The following is a 21,796-nucleotide window of genomic DNA, read 5'->3' on the forward strand; positions in this document are numbered from 1 at the left end:
TGCCGCCAAGAAAATGTAAATGAGATAATAAATTGGAACTGTGTGTGGACGAACAGAACTGTGAGTAAAGTACTAAATGACTGCTGGTGCGATTATTAACTTCATGATAAGAAGTGAGATTGAGAGTGGGGATTAGGATTAAGAATTAAGATTAAGAGTTATTGAAGTGTGATTGATCGTGTAAGTCCCCGGATTGTAAACATTGCATGTACCGATAACTGTGTTTCGCCGATAGGATAGTGTGTTGTGGCGTATTTTTATTTATGCATATTTGTCTTGAAGTTTGTGAAATCCTGAGCCATTCAGCTACTCATTAACATCTTGTGGACAGCCTCAGGCAATCTTTGCTTTGTGTGTGAAAGAACGCGTACGTACGTCGTGTGTGTGTTGTTTGAGAGAGAGAGACGGCGTCCGTGACAAAGGCTAATTAATATATGTTCACAGAATTTCTATGAACATAGGGCATGATACTTTCATTAAAAAGATTTAACAGTTATTCCTTAAATAGTAAAAGATATCTTCAGTGAAAATGCTTTTACGGGAACATACGGCAAGATGCTAAAACAAAATTTGGTCTCAAACTATCAAACGTAGACTAAGGGATAAATATGTCTTGAACGTCATAATCTGTAAATATAATAACTGCTGTATAACTGTATAATAACAACCAGTAGTATAGATTAAAATTTATTTATAGAAAGTCTGCTTTTGTAGCCAAAGAACCCTGATACACTCTTTTCCCAGTTTTTGCGGATACGTTATGCTTCTGATTTCAGCTGTCTATGTTGCACAGATATAGATGAAACAGAACTTCATTTCATGTTTAGATTTCCTAGGCATACTGTTCTTCGAGAGAAATATATACTTTGACATTTTTATAGAAATCCAATTATGTTTAAGTTCAAGTTGCTACTAAGTAGCAGTAGTAAGACAAAAATGTGTAAAACTATTCTCTACATTTTAAAGGCATTAAAAATACAAAATTATTCTATTTCTACATGTAAGTTTGCAAATACACAATGTGTTTTGCATGTTTAGTAAAATTTACAAGAGTGATTACGACTCCCAGTAATACGGGCCGACGGCCAAAGCATAAATTTGCTCATTTGTTCTCTATCTCTAGCTCTTTATCTTATTTCTAAGTTTATAGTAGTTCAGTTTCATTATGGATGAGGCTTGATGAGCAAATATATTAGACACCCAGGTTCCAAATTAGTATAATTGTGTGCTCTATGTATTACACATGTTGTTACGTATATTGATGTAATACCTTAGACATGTACAAAGTCATTGTGATGTCACCCTCCTGTTAAGGGCCGATGGCCTAAACAATAAAATATTCGATTTGATTTCACAGATGATGCCCCTCTTAACATTCGAGTAGATCAAGCACATCAGCCAACGACGGGCACATATAGATAACAGAATAAACAAGACTGGACAGAAATGTATACAGGTAGTCGTGGGTTTACGACCTTTGTAACTTACGACTGTTCAACTTTACGACCACAACTATCACTGGTATGTCTGGCCATGACTGGCAAGTGAGCAAAGTACAAGTGAAAGTGTATCCGCGGTGGTCGTACGAAGTTTCACTAAAGTTTAAAAAAAGATAAAGACAAATTTTTTAAAGATGACTATGAGTACTCAGCATTATCTACTTCGATAATTTATCATAACCGACACGATCAGAGCGAGTTACGGCCTGTCATTCAAAAGCGGTCATAAGTCGACGACTACCTGTACTCCTTAAATTTAACAGTCATTTATTTATATCTCTATATTACAATTATCTAATAAAAAAACAGTTCCCAAAACTTACACAAAAATATTCAAAAAATCTAAACTGAGGCATTCACCTCAACAAGGTTTTACATAAAATTAATAATGTACACTACTTATAAGTCTGGTAAGGACTTCAAAACTTTAAGTCTGGTCAGGACTTAAACACAGACCTGGAGAAAACTGTCGGATTCTCGCCCCGTTTAAGTCAGAAACATACAGCAGGCAGCAAAAATTGCTCTTTTATCCTAATCATGATTTTCACCATTTATACGAGTGAAGCCCCTCAATGACGTCGGCACATCAAAGAAGAGGCGGTCGTCATGAGCCACTCACACCCACACTTTTGTCACGCTCTCGCACGCACAGTACTTGCCATGTGCCAATGTTTCCCGTCCTCATTCAGATAAAATAAGGAAAAAAAATATAGAGCAGGTGTGAGAAACTCGCTGGTCACTCACTTACACCAAATTTACTCACAAAATAGGTAACCACCACACCGTAGGTTCCGTCGTTGTGGTAAGGTGTTCACATAAATACTTAATGTCACTTCCTGTACATTATATCGCCTGGCTGTGAAAGAAAGAATAAACTTTAAAAAATAATGAAGCTAAAAATGAAGCCAATCAAATGACAGTAGTCTTTAATAAAACGACAATGTTTTGTTGCAGGTAGTGAACTTAGCAGAAGCCCAGGCGTTGTGGCGGCAATGGGTTGAGGCCGAGTTTCCTGACCTCGAGTCTCGCGCCTACTTCCTGCCTCCTGTCTACGTCAACCGAGTGCCCATGACAAGACAGTCGGTAGCTGGTCAGGATGTTCTGGTCCTTGGGTCAGCACCTGGGCAGCCTGGACAGGCGATGGCTTCATCATCTGCTGCTCAGGCTCTCGGTCCTCAGCCTCCTCGAGTTCAGGACAGTGATGTCAGAGACGATACCGCCGTGGAGCGGGTCCTCAGGTGTCTGCAGAAAATTTCTGAACAAAATAAAGAAATTTTTGTAGGACTTAGTCAGCTGAAGTTCGAACAATGTTTAGGTGAACCTTGTTACTCAGCCGTGGCTGCACATCTACCCGTTGCCGACAGTCTTCAGTCATCATTTCCAAAAAATTGGAAACAAGGAGACTTTGATGTGCTTCTTATTCACCGACATTACGGGTTTGTCGTCTGTGAAGTGAAAGCCTTTGGTGACAATATTCAAGAACTTAACATGCCACAGCAGGATATAGACAAGAACATTAGAAAGAAACTAAAACAGGCCGTCTCACAGCTGGACAAGGCGGAGGCCATGTTGTCTCACCTGGTTTCCGACATCGCTCCCGGTCTGCGCATCACTAAGACCATCGCTTTCCCCAACCTCACGGCTCGTCAACTGCAACAGGCCATCTCCGGCGACACCCAAATGTCTCAAGTAGGAATCTATTTCACATCATCAAAGTATTAGACGTTTCTACATTTTACTTTCTATCAGAGCATATGATATTGCAATCTTGTTGTTTTTAAGTTTATACAAAGTGTATCATTTGCAAAGCGCAAGCGTCAGCTACGGAATAACTTTTAGCTTAAACACGCGATCTATCAAGGAATACGCTTTGTTTTCACGTGGGTGTTTACAGGACCTGTGTCGGTGTCTGGGAACATCAGACCCCGTCGACATCACTGGTCTGTGTCTGTGCTCTGATCAGTTGGCTGACCCCAAGACATCGTGTGACGTCAGTAGTCACGTGCTGAGGGAACTCGGACACTGGTGGCAGCGACGTGTGGCTGGGGCTGGACCTGACCCTCACATGACTTTTGACCTGTACAAGACTTTGGTTGCCCGGTAAGTAGTAGAAGTGTAGGGGGATATGATAACACAAGTGTTACTAGTCTTTGTTTAAATAACTGTTGTAGTGAAAACACGTATTATGATGAGATGACGCTGGTCATTTTACTTTTCAACTACTAACCACTCACCGCCTACTTCACTCTCTGTACAACTTGATAGAACAGCACATACACCATCAGCACGATCTGTTATAAAAACATTAAATGACTGTGACAGGACTGACAGTCAGACATGAGGGTTGTAGAAACACCCTGGGCGGATACCATGCGGTAACCAGAGCAGTGTCTTAATTTGCAACCCTGTACTAAATGAGTAAATAGATAAGGGAGGCAACACTAGAATCTTTAGGACTTGTTTCTCCGTTGATTACTTCCCTTTACAGGCTGGAAAGTTCAATCAATCAGGTATTTTCTCTTGTGCTCCTTGGCACGTTACTGTTGCCTCAGTTGTTGAATGTTTTCTTGGTGAACATCTTGTGATAAGCACTTCCTGATCATTACTCCCCGCCTCCTGACATCATCATTTACAATCATACCTTTGACATAGATATCATCTGATGGCTGAGAGCCAGAGATAAGCAGTCGTCCCGTGACCTAGGGTTGGGGGGATGACAAGGATAGACTAGCAGCCGACAGGGCCGCGCATGTCTATTGTGGGAGATGGTCTGCAGGTTCTGTACAGAATGACCAGTGTAGTCTTTGACTGTCGTAAGTCAGTTCTTCCTCTGACCACCGCGGCGTCGACCACCTTTCAAGGTGCCTTGAAGGACAGCGTGTCAGGCTGGGTCACGTGACCAAAGACCAGCTTACGATGCTAGACTGTTGAAGCCACAATAAACTGGTAAAAAAAGGGTTAAAGCAGCATTGGTGGACTGGGATAGGCGCTACAATATCTATCTTTCTAGAAATAGTTGTGTATATCCCACAGGCCTAAAAGGTGAGCCTTGTCAGCTGCTCTTCCCTCTCCTTGCTTATTTTACCTCTCGTAAATAAAGATTTGTCATTGTCTCATTTACAACGACCGTGCTAGTTGTCATCAACTTACACAAATGAACGGATGAGTGAAATGACGAAAGGACAGTCCTCTAATTGAAGATCTTGCCAGCTGCTTCGTCTCAGTCAAGATATTGTTTAACTATTATATATCAGAAATATTAAATTTAAAGGTGTTTATTTCTTTATACTTCTTTATGTTCATCTGTGCAGAATGTAAACGTGTAAATTGCATTTCTGTAAACCATCACTTTGTATCAGGTTCTGTGGTCCGGCGACAATAGTGACTGTGCCATGCACATGTTCTCCACGTGTGAGTGTCAAGACCCTGGGTCAGGCAGTGTCACATACAGGAGAGTGCTACACTGCTGTAATAACACTCTTCCCGGAGCAAGTTCACCTGCTACACACGGCGCCTCCCATACTCTTTGTCACCGGACCGCCCGGCACAGGTAAAACTGTGGTGCTGCTGCTGATGGCCATAGAGTGGCTGCGATGTGGTCACCACGTCTACATTGTCAGTACTTGGTGGGGGAGTCGCGCAGCGAACACCATGTTGTATCATCTGCTCCTTTTTATTGAGAAAAGGCAACTTCTGTCACAGAAGACACCGACTAAGCTTCACTTCCTGCAGTATGATGTCAAACATGAAGAGAAGGCAGAGAAGGCCGTCAACGAGTTGTTACAGGCAACAATACGTGGGGTGGCCTACGTCATCGCCGATGAGGTGAATGGGTAAGTTATTTATAGGCGAAACAATAAGACACCAAATAGAGGCTATCATCTCATAATTACTAGATCAGAAGTTTACAGAGAATGTTGTATATACACATCTAGAGCAATGCATCAGCTTACAAACATACCAAGACCAAAACAATCAATAACAGTCGACACGTACCTTTTATCTCGGCGTGACTGATGTTTGTGACAGGGACTTCAGGTATTTTGGTGAAAGGTTGGTAACGAAAATTCCTGATGTACATATCTGGGTGGCAAGTTGTTACCATGCAGACGCACCCTACGGGTGGCAAATGGAACATTTAACCAGACCCCTCCGCTCTCCACCGGTCGTCGTCAGGGAAGTCGAGCAGAGCAAAATAATGGAGGACAAATATGTCCTGCGGTACAGTAAGCGTCGTGTACCCGACCACACAGACGGCCCGCCAGTCACACAACTGTATCACGGAGGTCAAGGTCACTCAGGTGACTGGCCAATCAACTGTGTCACGTGCGGTCGTGAGGTGGCCAGAGTCCTACACAGTCTCCGTGTTGGTGTTACGGGTAGGTGCTAACACATTATTTTTAAAAAGTTTACTGGTGACTCGAGGCGCAGCGTGAATGTTAAATTAAAAAAATATATTGATTTAATTACTTTATTGACATCGGCTCGTTTTTTTCTATGAGTACAGTAAAACTATTGAAAGTATGTACATATAGATTGCATAGTAAGCAAATAATTATCATCACGACAGCATTTGCTTTAAGAAAAGTCACACAGCTCGTTTATACAGTTACAGAAGATGTACCAAGTAACATGTAGTAAATAAACTGAAAATACAAGTGCAAAGATAATACACACAGACGTAAATTTAAGAAATTATCTCTTCGGTCCCATGCCGTGAAGATCTACAAAACTAAATCATGGGTGGGCAATTTTTTTTGGTTGCGAGCCATCTAGGAATTCTAAGCTATGCTAATACCAAAAACCTACAATGAGTATCTAATGGCCTTCACTTATCAAATTTGTTGTGTAAAATGGAGCTGTTTGAATTTGCTCTCAATAAAACTTTACAATCACCCTTTCCTTTGAAGCACGCCATGCAGTTCCGATGTTCTTTAACATCAGACATGTCAGCCGTGTTATCTTTGTGTTGTGTCTGTGTTAGAATGTTACAGTCTGTCGAATTCTAACGCTGTTATACTTGATAAATTAAATGTAAATCAAAATAACTAGCCTTACGTAGACTTAATACAAAAAATGAAAACAAATGAACAAATGGGTAGGCCGCATTCGAACTTTATCCACCCCTCAGCTAGAGGATTAGAAATATTAGTTCTAGTGTCTGACACTATATAAGGTCAAATCTTAATAGGAAGGTCTCATAGCATTTTAAGAAGCACATAACTTAATCGCAAATCAGAATACATGTGGCAGATAAATAGAAAGTGTATTTCATTTTTTCATTCCGACAAAAAGGACATTTTGTAGCTTTTTTGTCACGATAAAAACGGAGCTTATGGAGTACAAATCTTAAACACCTGGCCTAAATCTTATTAGACCGTAGTTCGTTTGCTTATTATTAAAAGAAAGCTCAAGATGACGAATAAAACTCTTAATTCACTGGCCTATAGGAAATGTAGACCCATGCCTTCACGTTAATTGATATGTTAGATTATATTGCTTACTATCTCAACATACTTCAGATGCCAAGTGAACGCTTTCCAAAAGAAAAAAAAAAAACAACGAAAAAAGTGCCTATAGAACGTGCTTTAAAATTACACTATGATAACAATGTTGCACGGGTGTACCACGGGATGGCTACACTGAACGAAGGATACGGTATGGGAACATCAAGATGCAGCCAACACCTTTAGATATGATCAAATCAAATCAATCAAATCATACTTTATTGTCTGTCGAGGAGACGCAAGACACACATTTTTTTTTTTCTCACAAGGGCAGGCATACATACTCATACAAACATCTAACGCACGCATAATAACTTCTATCTGTTCATCACCCGCAGGCAACAACATTAGATTCAATTAGATTGATAGATTAAGTTTTAATGAAGAAAATAAGGAAGAAATCAATAGTGACTAACAGATAAAAAGTATCTGAGGTGTGTTTGTGCAATCTACCTCTTACTGGCATTCACAGCTATTAAACTAATCTCAAGTATATTTGTTAATACGTTTGTGCATGTGTGTGCGCGTGTCTGTGCGTGTTTTCATGTAACGGCAGATACTGTCGTCATCTCCGGTGGCACAACACCTGCCTGCCTGCAGTGGCGAGACGTGCTGGTGTTGTATGGAGGTAACACTAGACAAATCTCGGGTTTATCTGTGATGACGGGTCTGAGAGAAGCGGGTATCCCAGTGCGGGTGATGGACGATGAGGACGTTGAGGACGTGGCTACAGCCCGCAGTGACGTGGTGTGGATGACAAATGTAGAGCGTGTTCTCGGTCTGGAGAGGAAAGTCATCGTCCACTTGGTGACGGAAGGTGACGTTGATTTCTATGACCGACTTCAACTGATGTCCCGATGTACGTCACAACTTTTGATTGTGTCTCCCTCGTTACGTCACACTGTTACAGGTGCTCAAGCCCTTCCTGTCGAGGCTACAGGTAAATCGCACGCAGTCTGTTCTTTCTGTTACAGTATTACTTGATACATTCTTTAGTTTTCTTTACTTTCAGTGGTGTTGTGTGCTCTTGTAAACCGTATTTAAGGCCGTCCTTTATTGCTATGTTATGTTTATAGTATGAGCCGCATATGTCTACTGGGTAGTGATGCTACTCAAGATGAGAAAAATATGAATTTTACACACTTTACACGTATTGGGCTATAGAATACTGTCTCTTATTGACAAGAACATAAACGGTGTGTTTACAGCATCCACAAAACAAAACCCATAAATTCAGTGGTGAAATAATTATTTAAATATTTAGTATACAAATGCGTAATATTTGATCAGATTTTGCATATCTCTAGATAATGAATGTTATTTTCAACATAAAAGAATTAAAAAATTACCAATGGACGTGTGTTGAAATAGAGTCTGGCTCCGTCTCACGTACTACCCAAGGTACAAAGACAAGCAGCAGTCCTGTCTCTTCTACCCAGCTGAAGGTAAATGTGCATTTTCTCTTCTAGGCGACAAACGTTTCTTACCAAGAAACATGAAAAAGCAGTTCAAAAAATGAAACTATCCCTTGACTGTGCAAATGTCTTTTTCTTAGTAAAGCAGTCGATTTCACAAAGGACACAAGTTTTCAAAACAGTTTGTTGTTCTTGTGAATGTCTGTTTAGTTAGGTCAGCAAGTCGTAAAACAGTCACATTAGCTTTTATGTGTTTTCTTTAATGTTGCCAGATATAATTATATTGTTGTTATTAGAAAATTTTGCTGCAACAGGAACCCGTTTCTTCAAAAGTTCTGTCACCATTGCCATTGTGGGATGAAAACTTGTTTCCTGATCTCCAATCTCGTGCCTACTTCCTTCCTCCTGCCTACGTCAGCCGCCGACAGATGATTGGTCAGGAGGTTCAGATCCTTCATCATGAAGCCACAAAAAAGTTGTTCTTTAAGCTGGATAAAATGTCTAAACACAACGGAGAAGTGTTGGTCGGAATAAGCCGCCTTAAGTTTGGACTGCATCTTAATGAAGTTTCTTTAGCTGCCACAGCTACACAGCTGCTCCTAACCTCCAGACTTCCTGACCTTCTGCCGCGGAACTCCAATCAGGGGGACACTGACGTGCTTTTTATTTCCAGATATTATGGGGTAGTTGTTTGTGAGGTGAAGGCTATTGGTGACAACAAACAAGGGCAGCTAATATCAGAGAGAGAGATGAACAGTGAAATCAAAAAGAAGCTGCAAGAGGCCGCACTACAGCTGGACGAGGATGAGACCATGTTGTCAAGACTAGTGAGAGACATCGCCCCCGGTCTGCCCATCATTAAAACCATCGTGTTCCCTAACATCACAGCTAGACAGGTGCAGCAGGCTATATCTCGTGACACCCAGCTAACCCAGGTATGATCCTCTCAGCTTCATCGTCAAACAAAATAGAAAATAGTCTGCATGAGTACAGGTCACGTGTCTGCACGTTCTAAGAGCTTTTCTCACGTTAAAATGTTTACAAGGTTTGCACGTGTAATATAGCTTTGCACCACCCTTCTCCTCATAGGTACCAATGCCATACGTAAACGTATAGTTGGACTGCTGTTTGTCTGCCAAGACCAACGCTCAGCCTCTTTCGAAGTGATCCTCTGCTAGTCTCGGCGAGCCTAAACAAAGAATGTCACTAGACCGGAAGCTTTGTCGTCTCATGCCTCATTTTAGTAGTTAATCTGAAAGGTGAATAAACCGGAAGCTTTGTCGTCTTATGCCTCGTTTTAGCCGTTAACTGGAAAAAAAATCGTCTTCTAGCAGTCCAGTAATGTAAGTTCGTGGTAAATGCCTTGCCATGTGTCGCCATCTGTGCAGGGGATTATGGGTACAAATCAGTGTGACAGAGAACATTGACGAAGAGATATTTTTGGTAACCGCTGCGCTTACCTTAGTCATATTAGTCGAGGAAGCGGAGAGAGAGGATGAGGAAGAAGAAAGCAAGAAAGAAAAAACAGAAAGAAGAAAGAAGAAACATAAGTGGGTAAGGCAGTGAGGGCTTGGTTAAGCTTACATGGGTAGTTCTTCCACAGTGACATTAACATCAAACACCAGTCCAAAAATCATATTGAATCAGTGATTTTAATCTTCATTCATGAGATGTGTTAAGTTTTTAAGTTGCCCATAATAATTGTTTTGTAGGTTTCGTTTTATTTCTGTACAGTATGAACTTCTTTTACAGACATTGAGTCAGTGTCTGGGATCAGAAGACCCCTCGAACATCTGTGGTCTGTGCCTGTGCTCCGATGATTTGTCTGACCCCATGACCCCATGGGACGACAGTAGCGACGTGAGGAAACTCACACATTGGTGGCGGCGACGAGTGACTGGGCTTGGGGTTAACGGTCAAATGACATGTGACGTGTACAAGGCACTGGTAGCCAGGTGAGTTCTAGAAACACAAACTACAATCATAATGTTGTCGCAATTTTAAAAGAGAAATGAATGAACTGTGCGCTGATAACTTCATATGTCGTGAAGGAGGTAGAAGAATTCTAACGCATGTGTTTTTGCTATATCATCCTCATCTCCACACCCTACTGTGTCTTGTTTGACCCTTGGAATGGAGAGTTTCTCATAATGTTGTGTAAAAGATGATGTATTTACTGGGACAGGCTACCCGTCAATTGCTCAGCATTGGCTTTCGTGGCTAACCTGTTCCAACACTCAACCAAACCTAACAGTAAACATAAGGCTAGCCAAAGTCCCCAAATAATCTTAATCATAGATACTAATCTGACAACTAAACACACTCTCACACACACATTAAACTGTTTGAAGTATTACATTCTTACTGGACAGTTTAAAGTGAAAAACTTGAAAGTCCATGTGCGAAGGACATGATAGAGGAACAACATAATCTTAGTCCGTCAGAGCTCTGTAAGTCATGTGACCTCACGCAGCCTCTCGTTATCACGATGAATCACTTTCATGATTTATGTTTATACACAAGTTTTAATTTACAGAGGGCGGCAACTGATCTTGTTTCATGTGAAGTATGATGGCGACCCTCTGTACGACTTTAAAAGTCCAATCTAAAACCACAGACAGCACTTATTGACAAATTTTATTTGGAGTATGATAAAACAATCTAGGCCTTCCAGCAAGGCTTAATCTTGTGGAACCATCTTTACAGCACACTGACAACTCTTTAGACATGTCACCCTCAAGAAGATTAGATATAGCCTACAAGATACTGTCACTCATAAATAAAATTACTCAATAAAATATGGACATCAAGATCCTTTGAGTTCCGTCCCATATATGAATAAAAAGAAATGAAAAGCCTGATAGACTAGCTAGACCGACAGGAAAACAAAAACACAAACCGTTAAGTCAACAACATAAACATAACTGTTTCACCACAAGAGCTAAGAATGGACATAAAACCAGTAATTAAATGAGGATGGCAAGAAAAATGTAAAAATGAATGCAAAAGTACTAGCAGACTGATTGATCATCAATCTTTTCACACTTTGATGTTCTTTAAAGTCAAACACGTGTGATCAAACCAAAACAACAAGAATGAGGCTTAACGAAGAATAGCTAACTAGATATAAAAATTCTCCTTCATGTTCATGTGGGGTAGACTAGGCACCATCGCATGCTTTGCTGATGTAATGAAAACAACAGAAAGGAAGACTAAACATTTCTTAGGCAATATAGACTGAACTAAACCTTTAACAACTGCCCCAACCCACCGGAGAACTCTGACACAATACACTTTCATAAGTAGCATTCAAGCTCGTTAATTATAGGGTCCTACACCTGTCTGTTTCTCTGCCTTCTCTGAGTTTGTTAGAGAAAATCCTTGTCTCACCCTAACGTCACCACTCGGTTACACTTGTATGTAACTGAAGATTGAAAACGTTTTTAACGTCCTCTCTCAGCTAAAATGATTCAATTTTGCTTTTGATTACAAGTCATACATTTGTATAACGTGAACTAAAAGGACATCGTTTTTTAATTTATTCAATTCAACGACAAATGTTGAATTGGAGCAAGTAAAAAGAAGAGACAGAAGTAATAAACAAACTAATTTTTGCACAGAGACATATTAAAGTAGCAAATGGCTGTTTGAACAATCTGATTAAAGATGAGTCTGGATAGCATTCTTGTATTACAAAGTCATACTTAATTAATATGAGTTTATAACAACATCATTCAGTAGGCGCGTCGCTGATTCCTGACGCGGTAACACACAGTGGGACTTAGTGCAATGTACAAGTCGACGACACGAGCGCAATGGAATAACAGAAGAGGAAACAGGATGCATGGTGAAAATACGAGGGCATGCTTCGAGGGGGTGTATAGACTACTTTGTCGAGCTGCATGAGGCAGATGTAGGATTGGACGAGGAAGCGGGGTACTCGGAGAAGGCAGGCGGTAGTACGCAGGGAGCATGGACAGGCACTCATGGCAAGGTTGGGTGCTCACGCAGCGATTCGGCCGCGGGGTGCTAGAATACAGCAAGGGCTGATAAGGTCGGCATACAGTGCAGGCGTCTTGCGGGGCTGATGCTAGGAGACGTACAATGTTATGTAACATCGTGTCGCGAAGCAGAAAATAAGGACGCACTCGATGCGTCAAGATATTCATACACCGGTGACTAAATCATGACGAAGAGGAGAGGGAAGAGGGAGCTGTAGTCGGGGAGACGACAGTCGTTCGGTGCATGTTGCCGAAGGAGAACAGAGCCCGGGAGGATTCCAGGACAGTGGGGCCCAAGCGGAGAAAGGAATGCGGAAAATGATAGGATAACATCGGGTTGCTAGACTGGCTATGAGGCATGGAGAAGAGCATGGATGTAGGTCGTGGGCCTATGGAAGTGGCTGCGATGGTGAGCAGACCAGTCACTGGCCGCGATATCTGATGTCTTACAATGTTCATACTCTGGAGAGGTCGAGTCGTGCAGGCGCGGCTCTTGCACGCGTCATGTTGTACATCACATAGTGTGCCTCAGCTGCGGCAAGGCAGTACAAAGACACGACACAGTCATTGCAGGTGAACGAGGGGGGTAAATCACGCCAATCATCTACTGCTGTTAGTATTCTTATGACTCTGATGTAAATGAGAAGGCAGAGGCCTTACGAGCGACTTGTGTACACGGGATGACGAGAGAGCGGTCGGTTGTACTAGTTGGTCGTCATCGGCAGTGAGTAAAGATAGGGGAGCGATCGTTTGAGGTGACTTGTATCAGGCGTGTGGAATGTGATGAGGATAAGGATCACAATCGGTGGATTCCGGCGGGTTACAAGGTTGGCTAACGCGAAAATATTGGGGTGCTTAAGAGGGTGATCTGTATTTCTCAAGGCGGGCTTTGTGACACAGATTGAGGAGCTGTTGTTGTGGGTCAAAATAGAGATTGTTTTGAAGCGAGTAATGCGGGCTGTTACATAGTGTTACAAAACAATGTGTCATTATTCTGACATCACTTACTTGATGACTCATCATGGGTAACGATAAATTTTAACGATGATACACAAACCAGAATCATTACGTTCATTCATGAACAGTGCTACACAGTGAAACGAGAAGGTGGCTAGGTGCGTGTAACGAGCGTCGCTAGCTAACAGTCCTATGTGTGGAATTCGTGAGAGATAAAGAGACGAATCGAAACTTTGGACGTTTCCTGTGACAGCTGTTGAAATCAAGTATTCTTCGTCGTCATTTTTTGGGCATAGGAGCATGGAGTCGGTTTCCCTGAACAGACCGCCGTGTTGGGAAAGATAAATGTTTTTTAACCAGACCCTGCCTCTGTCCTACCTTTTGTCGTCGTCACGGAAGTCGAGCAGGACCTGAAGATCACTAGTTGCCATGATGTCCACCAGTACAGTAAGCGAGGTATGCCCGACCACACAGACACCCCGTCAGTCACACGACTGTATCACCGAGGTCAGGGTCACTCAGGTGACTGTGTCACGTGCAGTCGTGAGGTGGCCAGCTTCCTACACAGTCTCCTTGATGGTGTTACGGGTAGGTGTGGGTATTGTGTAGTCTCGGTGATACAGTCGTGTGACTGACGCGGTGTAGAGGTCGATGTTGTAGATGTTGTTGTGCTGGTCTCTGTTATTTACAGTTAAACACTTCCCTGTGTGATAAATAACAAACAGGTGAGAAAGAGTCTTGTAAATAAGACAGTGTGTTAGTCACGTGAGTCTGTCAGTTTGCTTTATCACGTCAGGATGCTATTGTTTATATCCATGTTGACAGAGAGCAGCACAACAACATCTACAACATTGACCTCTACCAACAGCAGCACAACACCACCCTGTCTACAGTGGAGAGATGTGCTGGTGTTTTTCAGGGGTTACCAACGTGATTACTCGGGTGTGGTCACAGGACTGCAAGAAGCGGGTATCCCAGCGCGGGTGATGGAGGATGATGACATCGAGGACGCGGCTACGGCCCGCAGTGACGTGGTGTCGGTGACGAATACATGTCGTGTTCATGGTCTGGAGAGAAAAGTCGTCGTCTATGTGGAGGACTCTTATTTTGATTCAATGAGATTTAGGTGGTTTTATCAACGCGGCGTTTGCTCTCCGCGACTTTACTTATTGTCTTCTTTAATTTGTTTAGTGTGTTTAGTATGTTTAGTTGCTTTGTTATGGCAAATGTTTGATTAGAGTTGTTAAAGTAGGAACAAAAAATCGTGGGCGGGCCAAGTTAGCATATCCCCCCTGGCTGTCGCGACAACCGTCTCACTGCCCTGCTCAACTTCGGTGCCCAGTGTCGGTGTCGACTTCGGTGGAACATCTAACCTGGACGGCAGTGCTTGACATACGGCCAGGAGAGATAGATATTCCAGTAATAATAATGCACGAGGTGTCGCGTGTCGCATGGTGGCTCAGCCTGAGTCTTAGTCCTAGAGGGAAGTGGGGGCTGTTGCGTCAATAAAGTCTGACGCAATTTTGTTTTGTGACTTTTTTTTGGGGGGGGTGGGGGAATAAAAAAGATTAGTAGAGAGAGGAACGACCACCATGGAGGAAGGTTGGACTGTGTGGATGCTTCTGTTGTAGAAACGTGGACGTGTCAGTTGTTGATGCTTCCGTTGTAGAAAAGGGGACTTAATTATTAACTGTAATTCTGTTGCAAGAACAGAACTGTCTTGAGTTGTGGGTAAGGTTAGTTAACACCCATTTGTGAGGCATTTGTTTTGTTTTTTTTTGTGGGGGGGGGGTGTTGTTTTTTATTTTATTTTCATTAAATATGTATTTGTAGCGTTATTTCGTCTGCTTGTCGCTTGTTCGGCACTGAGAGCGGCTGGATTAATTCGTCGCTACACGTGACACGAGGCAACCAGCACCCCTTTAGTAATGGCTTTACGCCATGCTCTACAGAAAGGAAAAACCCACCGGAAACGAACCAAGTAATACACAGAGAAAGAAACTTCACTTCTCCGGGTAGCGGCCGCTAGAGAGTCCGTCTTATAGATTATAGAAGACGTTAAAGTCTACATGAGACTGAAACTGTAAAGTGGGAACTTTGATGAGCAGGAATTTGTGAACTCCACTTGTGAACAGCGAACAAGGGAATTACTATTGAGAGATAAGTTTTAAGATTAGGTCAACGACATGTAAACTACTCTTTATGTATACATATGTACTCCTTTGTTTAATTATATCCCTTTAATTGTTATCAAGATGTTTATTGAATGTGTTGTAATTAGGTGTGTGGGCGCATGCTAGCTGAATGCATGAATGAAAAGTTAGACATTGCGCACAGGACCCACATTACGTCCACTACATTTACCTCGTGTCCCACTGCACGTCACAACTTGTGATTGTCTCCCCTGACTAATAACCGCCTGAAGGTGACTGTCACTAACACACCTTTCACCTGTTGTAGTCTTGTGTCTGTCTGACATCAACACTCGTCTTCAGTGTTTCTCCTTTTATACTTTCAGTCTATCACCACGTCATCACCTCATGACGTCATACAATGTCGTTCTCATAATAATACATATAAATAAATTATTTAAAATATATTTTTCACCAAGTTTGTCTGTTACAGAAGTGTATGTGGGATAGTGTGTCATCATGTGTGTGGGTGTGTCTGTGTTAATGTGTCATTATATTCGTACGTGTGTCAGTCTACAAGTGTGATTTTTGTGTCAATGTGTCAGTCTACAAGTATGATATCTGTGTCAATGTGTCTATAAGAGGTTGTAAACGTGATGTCAAAGGGCATCAGCAGACCGTAATATCAGTGCCATGCACTAAAGTGTTTAATCTGATATTGTCTTCTGCCAGTGGTAAACAAACTGGACAGAACTCTGAGTCTAAATACAGACATGAGTGGTTCATACAACCCCGCTTCACTGAGTTAAGAGATTCATTGATATAAACACAACAAACACTAGCGGCTCACTTATACAACACATCTTACCAGTTGAACTGTTTGGCATAAACACATTCACACGATGTACAAATGTTCTTTCAAATCGTTTATAAATGTCTCCCAAAAGTTTCAGAGTGAGTGTTTTAATAAAGATTATTGTTGTTAGTTTAAAACAAAGACACAAATACACACTGTTGTGAAGTGGTTAAAATATTTTAGAAGTCGTGTCACCCTCAGGCACCACATGCGCATTGTTTCAACAAAGTCAAACAACAATCGTTTTACAAGGAATTTCCCGCCCAGAGTTACAATATAAATATATTTAATAACCAACACCAGATATCAAATGAACAAATAAATATCAATGACAGTGTTTAGCACCATTGCAGCGATCACATGAAACTGTTACAGTTGGCCAACATCTTGTCACGATGACAGTCTTTCCCTTACAACACGTACACTATACCATGTCCATAATATAATTCTTATTTTAATGGTTAATAATGTTGTCCCAACTACTTTTTAATACAGTAGCATAAATGTCTACAAAAAGTAGTCCTCCATAAAATGGTATTCACAATCCATCTTTGGTGTAAACAGAAGTAGACAATAGTGATTTATTAACAATTCTGACAGTAACAGGTTGCAAATAACAATGGCATAAAAACCAGAGGGACAAGGTGGTGCAGCACCCCCTCAGAAAAGATACTGAGGAGGCAAGAATGTGAACATCATTCACTTTTAGCATGGAGTTTGTCCTCTAAAGCTAAACATCTTCCTACACCACTAAATATAACTAGTTACTAAGTAAAGTTTTACTCAGTAACCATAAGCTCAGAATTGTAAGCCATCTAATTGTCAATTTCTTCAATTCCCATTAGTATATATATACAACTTAATCACCTTTCTGGGCCTCTACTACAAAACTACTCTATTACAGGCCCAGCTGATGACTTCACATAACACACTCTCAAGTACTATGCCTGATGCACACCATGTGTAAACAATCCTGTGCACTCCATGGGCAAACATATAATTCAGTGCACACATTATTTTGAAACATATATTTATAAGTATATAACGGTTCATTGCCAATACGTCCTTTATGTAAATCACAAAATATACATTTTTTTTAGAAGAAATTGCTTCTTGTAATATTGTTATGGACTAAGGGGAAGCAAGTTATTTTCTGATTGTCTCCCTTTAACCACAGTGTAGACTTGCCTACAATATCATTTTGCAGAAATTCAACTTCCACAAAAACAGGAATCTTGCACCATGTTCTTTTTACAATTTACTTAAAAAAAACATAAGTACCATAATAAGATTCATGCAGAAAATATTATTTAAAACTATTAATACTATTCTTCGTCGTTGGCTTTTATGTAACATTTTATTTCAACATAATGTGTTACTCTTTTTCTTTTCTAATTTATACATGACACTATAATTATTGCTGCACAATAATCATGCAAAGTCACAAATATGCTTGTTCAACTGTTTTAACAGTTTTAAAGAAATGTAAGCATTCAGACTTGTGAACAATGGCAATTGAGAACTGAAAAGTGTGTTCATTGATACACGATTGTATCCAGTGGCGGCGTTAGGGGGTGGCAAATGGGGCGGCCGGCCCAGGCCCCGCTCTCGAAGGGGCCCCGCGCTTTAGACCCGAGGTCATCTTTATGACTTATTGCTAGCTGTGTTAAACAAGTTGTGACCAAAAAAAAAATTGACGTTCAGAAAACACTTCTAAGTTCTAATAAATAAATTATTGAACCATGTCTTCACGTTAAACCCGACAATAAAAACAAGCAGTTTATTCAGTTGTCGTCACGTATTTATTTCGATTCAAGAAAAACGCTACTGGTCACAAACGGTGGAAAGGTTAGGAACAATTAAAACACTTAAATTCATTCGTTATTTCGCGAAATATATCCAGCCTATCTAACTGTATCTAAATCAGTGTTTCCGGCATCACATCAATAGGAATGTTGATACATGTACTCCATTACCCCGGCCCCGCGCGGATGGTCGGCCCCAGGCCCCGCGTGTTCTTAACGGTTCCTGACGCCGCCTCTGATTGTATCACTACACATGTTAGCCTATTAAGACATCACATGTTAATACTCACATAGTTAAATGATACACCTATTATGCTATTTAAATGATTAATCCGTTTATTTTACATTCAATTATTCATTTTACACTTTTTCTATTACATGCCTTAAAATATGATCACACACTGAGACCTATTGTCTCCCTTTACCTGCACACCATGTAACCTTAACTGCTTTATGTGTTGGGAGACTGTGTGCCCAGCAGCGCAGGCATGTGGCTATATGAATGGTATAAAGTATTACAACTAACTCTAAATATAATGGTAGTGTGATTTTAAAAAATATTACTTAAAATTACTGTTTAAAAATATATTATGTTCACAACATATTTAAAGTCATAATCAAGGCTGGTTATCTCCCCTTTGTTCATGAGTATAACTGATGGGAATTTTCTGTTGGGGAAAATATTCTGAAAGATGTATTGTAGTTTGCAATTTTGGTGACAATCTGCTGCAGTGCCAACTACCAACAGAATACAGAGCTTATTTAATATTATAGAATTTTACAGAACATATGTGGTCATGGTCTGATGTCATATATCATTTCCAAAAACACCTTGACTGCTCTAAACCTTGCTCTTAGATTATACAGTTTTCTTGGCCATGATATAGCTTTGGTAGCTGTCTTAGCATAAAACACCAGTTTGATCCTCCTCCCTACTGCAATACAGTCTGGGTATAACTATAATTATTATCAAGTCCATTTATATCCTGTTGTGCTAATGCTTGGTATTGATAAGACTAAGCTGTTTTGTAAATTTTATTCTCTCATTAAAAAATAGTTGAATCAAATAGATAGGGTTATACTTTTTGTAATGATCCTGTCCATGAAATGAGAGTTTAATGAATAATATACAAATGTGGTGGTAGTAGTAGCAATAATAATAATGTGGATTTATATACCACCCATTTCAAAACTTTTGCTCATTGTTTTACATAAATCATACACAGTCTAAATCACAAACAACCAACCACATATATTAGCATGTAACAGACATGCGTACTTCTACAACAGACGCACATTGTGTGCACACACACACACATATTCAAAATGCATAACTATGAATGCCCTCTTGAGCAATTCTCCCACATAAATATACGGCATATGAACTTGTGCATTCAAAACATGCAAAAGTAATACTATACTGTCATTAAATTAATATTTAGTTTAGTTGCATGTTGCTGTTATATTAGACAAATTTTAAATTACACGAAAGGCTCAAAATTTCAAATTGTCTCCCTTTACCTACAGAACTTGAAAGCTTTACTATGCATTCAGTATACTGTCCAGTTCAAAGAATACTTACAGTTGACTGCAAGACATCTATGACTAGCTTAGAAATAATGTAAGTATGATTATAGTATGCTTGCAAAAATATTACTAAAATTACTTTCTTTACATCTTGATTACAGGGATTTGAATAAATATTTATATTAGAACTTCATTTTGTTTTCACTTCTTGTCTATTCAAATACACAGAGAGTACAATGCTCTACGATACATGCATAGATGTATGCTCACCTACATAAAAGTATGTGTGCACAGTGTCATCTAGCTATGTACACTCATAAAATATACACACATATCCGGTACCAATGCCACTACATGTCAACTGTACATGCATGCACTGACTCAAATGGTGATTGTCTCCCAGTTGTTCACATAAGTTTGTTGACTATTGAAATAATAATTTGAAGTTGTTTAGGATATATAGATATATGTATGGTTAGTTTAGCTTTATGTATGAGCCATAATAGTTTGGAGAAAATCATATGGGAAATATGACTAGGTAAAAACAATTTATGGGGATTTAGTTTTTACAACTCGTTTTTTTCATTTTCCCTCTTGGTTTTGAGAGCTTCTCCCCTCTCTTTGTTTTGTTGCTGTTGAAAAACGTTCACTAACTGTGTTGCAGGAAATCACTAAAGCATCATCATCTTTTACTTTCTATCATCTTTAGAGTTTCTTTTTATGGGAATAGGATGTCATGTCATGAGGCAGGGTCTCCAGAGTATTCTACTGATTTCTCTTACCAGGCCAGATCAAAGGCTTGAGGTCCATAAAGCTGCCAAGTGGAAATGTACAAAAGTTATAGTTGAGAGGGAAGGGAGACAGAAGACAGATAAGAAGAAAAAAAAAAGAGCTTTATTGAAATCAGCCACCATATATGACATCAATTACCTTCCCTAACCCTCTTTGGATTCAGGGAGCCATTGCCGCCATCTGAATCCGCCAGACCATAAAAAACCAATTATTGAATGATTATGAGGGTGATGGTGACAGAACTGCAGCAGACCAGTATGAATGAATGATGGTAAAGCATGACGAGCTGTGAAATATGAACCATAGAAGAATTGTATCATTGATGTAGCTATCAGATAAAATAAGTGAGCTGGTCGAATGGACCTAGGCCTTTATGATGTAAATAACTAGATCGCTGGGTATGCATACACCTGCTAGTTAGCTGAAGTCACAAAGGATGATAAGATCACAGTAAAGAACTATGTGTGAGAAGAAATTTAAAAACATTGTTGCAATGTTTGTTTTTGTTTTTTTACTTTTCATTGAACTGCCCCTTTATCTGGTCGACAAGTTTGCAGTCAGCCAACCTGAAAACCATTTATTTATTTTATAAGAATATACTAAGCAATCACTCAGACAAAGCATGAAGTAATTTGTAATTGTTATCATTGTAATGATAATTCTTGTGATCATCTTCAGCAACAGGAAAGCATCATACATTCTCTTTATATCTAGTCACTGTACTCGAAAATATATTGTTTTGAGACGATGGGATGTTCCTTTTGTAGCTGGGACTTTTTCTTATTTTGTGAATGTAGCATTAAAGTTTACTCCCTAAATTCGTTTCATCGTGTTATAATATACAACTTTGCCTGACTGTGCAGAGAGGTGTATAATATTGTGCAGTGTGGTAAAGCCATGTAATTTTATCGCTTATCTTTCTTTCCTCACTCCTTCCTGCTACTTGAGATGAGGGGAGGGGAGCGGGGACGTGTGCATGGATGGATGTGTGCTGCTCTGTTCACATTTACGACCCAAGTGTTTACGGCAAGATCGAGGTGAAACCTAAAATCAGGCTTCACAGGTCCTTGACCTGACAGACATATATATATGTTCCCCTCAAAGAGGCCTAAGCTTTCTTCCTTTGGGTTTGTTTGTTTGCCAACACTGTATACGTGCTAGCCAGCAATCAAATGAATCTACTAGCAAATGTTACAAAAAGACTAAATAGTACTGCAAGAGAGAAATATGGATTTGAAGAATATGACTTTTATAATGACATCTCTAAATCATTACCATTCAGTTTAACACAAACGCTCGTGATCT

At 40.2% G+C, this 21,796-nt stretch overlaps 1 protein-coding gene across 1 annotated transcript in view; it reads left to right on the forward strand.

Annotated features, from left to right (window-relative positions):
- The first annotated feature begins 4,985 nt into the window (after positions 1 to 4,985).
- The window catches only part of LOC112569638, a 45,527-nt gene continuing 28,716 nt past the window's right edge, over positions 4,986 to 21,796 (forward strand). Inside the window, exons 1-6 of the mRNA XM_025247484.1 lie at positions 4,986 to 5,332; positions 5,529 to 5,878; positions 7,563 to 7,946; positions 8,378 to 8,451; positions 8,736 to 9,356; positions 10,174 to 10,376. Coding sequence (XP_025103269.1) covers positions 5,073 to 5,332; positions 5,529 to 5,878; positions 7,563 to 7,946; positions 8,378 to 8,451; positions 8,736 to 9,356; positions 10,174 to 10,376 — 1,892 coding nt within the window. The 5' untranslated portion in view covers positions 4,986 to 5,072. The remainder of the gene's footprint in view (positions 5,333 to 5,528; positions 5,879 to 7,562; positions 7,947 to 8,377; positions 8,452 to 8,735; positions 9,357 to 10,173; positions 10,377 to 21,796) is intronic.

This window comes from Pomacea canaliculata, linkage group LG7 (genome assembly GCF_003073045.1).
Source record: "Pomacea canaliculata isolate SZHN2017 linkage group LG7, ASM307304v1, whole genome shotgun sequence".
NCBI classification, from domain to species: Eukaryota; Metazoa; Mollusca; class Gastropoda; order Architaenioglossa; family Ampullariidae; genus Pomacea; species Pomacea canaliculata.